The sequence below is a fragment of the Trichinella spiralis genome, assembly GCF_000181795.1.
Source record: "Trichinella spiralis strain ISS 195 chromosome Unknown Scfld469, whole genome shotgun sequence".
Taxonomy (NCBI): Eukaryota; Metazoa; Nematoda; class Enoplea; order Trichinellida; family Trichinellidae; genus Trichinella; species Trichinella spiralis.
Genome location: NW_003527408.1, coordinates 1 through 3,547, shown reverse-complemented (window position 1 = coordinate 3,547; position 3,547 = coordinate 1). Strand labels below are relative to the sequence as shown.

Sequence of the window (3,547 nt, the reverse complement as noted above, 5' to 3'; positions counted from 1 at the left end):
AAATGCCGTTATGATTTTAAATAAACATGTCACAATAGGTAATGATGTTAATGTGAAATATAGTTTTATCAGTGCGGTGTGATTACTCCCAATGTTAATGCCGATTGTATTTTTGTAAGAAAACTGTAGCATCATGATTGTACACGCAATTTTCGCAATGCTATTATATCGAGTACCTGCTCCGGCATCATCGCGCATGATTTACCAGTGTGATATTATATGTATATTGGTGATGCCGAAGAAATTGAAAACCGTATGTTTGCTGACACTTGTTGATTTTAAATCTGTCGCACATGCATCGCAATGCCTTTGAATAACATTATATGAATAATGATGATTTCAAATATCATTGTATGCTTTGTTTTTGAATTATGAATTTTCTTCATGAAAATAAAAGGATTTTAAATAAAAGTATGAATAAAAATTAATCCAAGAAAACTGGATAATTAGCATTAAAAGTATAATTATGCATAGCAATGAATTACAAAATAGACTAGACAACAGATTCTAGTATTAAAGAAGACAAGCAAAAGTTCCTGGGCATGAAGCTGCATGATGGTGTTAGAATGAAAAAAATTATCAAAACCCAACATGTCATTTTTGTTATGTAAGCGTAATAAAATAATGATGAGGTGTTGGTTCGGGGTTGTGAACCCCATAGTGAGGGATTCTGTCTGGCTTCTCCCATATTCCCCTCTTACAAAGGAGAATTTGAGGCGGAATACAAAGCTATAGACAATACCTTACAAAAGTTATAATATCCTTTTTTTAAAAGGTATATTATAATATGCATAATGATCTTTAAAGAATATTGAACTTTTGATGAAAGGGGATATCAAAATTCCCCGGTTTTTATCGTAATAGTTTAGCTTTGAATGTTATAGGCCGTGTTTGGTAGTTAGAATGAAATATGTACTTGCGATGTATTTCGTTTGGTTGTGCATTCTTTCTGAATTCTATAGTTTAAATGTACAACAGGGTTAAATAGATATATTATAATGCGCACACGCATCTTCATCATTTTCGTTGTGTATAATTATCGTAGCAGTATTCACAATGTGAATGGGGGATGAATGGAAATAGGAATATTATAGCATACATGATGGTCAGTATCATGATCATACACGCAGTTTTGGCGATCCGGTTATGCTTAATGCGCGTGCCTGTAGCATGCATGATTTACTCGTGTATGGGACGATTTTATAAAATATTGATTTTTATTCATGAATGTAAAAAATATGAATAAAAATAACCTAATGAAACTGAATAATTAGCATTATAAATATAATTATGTATGACAAACACTAGGCAACAGGTTCTAGTAGTGAACAAGTCATGCATAAAGTCTTATGCATTAGGGTGTTTGATTTTTCCCGAAGATTAAAAAAATACAAAAGACTATTCTATGCAGAGACTGTTAAAAAATATCAAAAAGAAAGACTTCTATAAAGAGGCTGTTAAAAAAATATCATAAAAACAATAGGTGTATCTTTAATTAAGAAAGAAAGAAAGAAGTCCATTGTAATAATAAATAAACCTATCGATAAAAATTAATCCAAGAAAACTGAATAATTAGCATTGAAATTATAATTATGCATGGCAATGAATTAAAGAATAAACTAGACAACAGATTCTAGTATTGAAGAAAAGCAAAAATTCCTGGGCATGAAGCTGCATGAATGTGTTAAAATGAAAAAAAATTATCAAAACCCAACATGTCATTTTGAATGTATGAATGTGATAAAATGATGATGGAGCAGGCAGTTTGGGGTTGTACACCCCCATAATAAGGGATCATATATCACAAACCGCCAATGTTAAAGGTGGACTGTGATAAAACCCCAATAATAAGGGATTGCAAATCACAAATCCATAATATAAAAGTGGACTGTGATGAAGGAAGCGATTCCTTGTGATGCGAAAAAATTGGGCATCTAGTCTTGCATCAGACTTTGTTTTTTTGTGAAAACTCAGTATGTCGGATAAGCCCTACGAAGAACATAATGTTCTTCTTTGAAAGGTATCTTGTAATATGCATAATGTTCTGCAAAAAATCTTCAACTGTTTGTGATGGGGATTGTACAATAATTCCAGTTTTTACCACGAGAGTTTTTCTTTCGGTGATTAGTATGAACTGTGTATTCGCGATTTATTCCGTTTGGTTGTGTATTCCTTCTGAATTCTATAAATTGAAATGTGCCACAGTGTCTAATAGATACATCATAATATGCAGGATGATTAACATTAAATGCACACTTGCTTGTTTATGATTGCGACTGTGTATACTTATTCGTAACAGTAATCACAGTGTTAATTAGGGTTGAAAAGAAATACGAATATTACAGCATACATGATGGTCAGTAGGATTATCATACACGCAGTTTTAGCGAGCTATTATTTTACCTATATCCGCTAGAGCGTATTGGTGATGCCGAAGAAATTGAAAGCCATGTGCTGTTTGCTGATATTTATTGATTTTAAATCTGTCGCACGTGCATCGCAATGTTTTTGAATAACAATATATGAATAATGATGGTTTCGAATATCACTGTATGCATAGTAATGCTTTTGAATTATGAATTTTCCATTGTAATAAACATATCGATAAAAATTAATCCAAGAAAACTGAATAATTAGCATTAAAATTATAATTATGCATAGCAATGAATTACAAAATAGACTGGACAACAGATTCTAGTATTGAAGAAGACAAGCAAAAGTTCCTGGGCATGAAGCTGCATAATTGTGTTAAAATGAAAAAAATTATCAAAACCCAACATGTAGTTACGATGAAATGATCCTGATAGAAAGTTGATGGCATTTCCATATCGTGGTGTCTTACCACCACCAAGTGATGTATCACAGAACCATTTTACAGAGATGGTTTGTGATTTTGGTTGTCTTATTGCAATACTTACATGTTTTGCTGTTTCTCAGCCGAAAAATGTAATGCTGAAGAAACAAACGTTAATTGGGTGGGGTTGAATGATAGTAATGCTTCATAAATTTGTCAAAATGCGGTTAGGGGTGATATTACGAGGAAACAAATAATTAAAGTATAGTAATCTATGTGATTAGTATAAAAAGCATTAAACTATCCTACTAATGTGATTTTGTATAGCTTTCCTAAACTTCTCAATTTAAATGTGTAGCAGGATTTAATAAGTATACCAAAATAGGCATGATGATTTATGTAAAATACGACTTTATCACTACCTTTGTGAATACTCGCAGTGTTAATGAGTAGTGTATTTTTGTACGAATAGTGTAGCAACATGATGATTAGTATAATGATCATACACGCAATTTTAGCAATGCCATTATATAGAGTACGTACTTCGGCATCATCGCGCGTGATTTACCAGTGTGATATTATATGTATATTGGTGATGCCGAAGAAATTGAAAACCGTATGTTTGCTGATACTTATTGATTTTAAATCTGTCCCACATGCATCGCAATGTTTTTGAATAACATTATATGTATAATGATGATTTCAAATATCATTGTATGCTTTGTTTTTGAATTATGAATTTTCTTCATGAAA

General features: G+C 31.8%; 1 protein-coding gene across 1 annotated transcript; it reads left to right on the top strand.

Annotated features, from left to right (window-relative positions):
* The first annotated feature begins 157 nt into the window (after window positions 1-157).
* On the top strand, window positions 158-1,206 carry Tsp_12900 (hypothetical protein). Its single transcript, XM_003370825.1, has 3 exons — window positions 158-253; window positions 633-751; window positions 1,095-1,206. Exons 1-3 carry the CDS (start codon window positions 158-160, stop codon window positions 1,204-1,206), a joined length of 327 nt encoding a protein of 108 aa, XP_003370873.1.
* Window positions 1,207-3,547: the final 2,341 nt, after the last annotated feature.

Bases quoted from the DNA above. Each gene is read 5' to 3' on its own strand.
- Tsp_12900 (XM_003370825.1), top strand. From the start codon at position 158: ATGCTATTATATCGAGTACCTGCTCCGGCATCATCGCGCATGATTTAC. The intron at 254-632 runs GTATGTTTGCTG...AATAATGATGAG, and splicing joins TGCCGAAGAAATTGAAAACC to GTGTTGGTTCGGGGTTGTGA. The intron at 752-1,094 runs GTTATAATATCC...GGAATATTATAG, and splicing joins ATAGACAATACCTTACAAAA to CATACATGATGGTCAGTATC.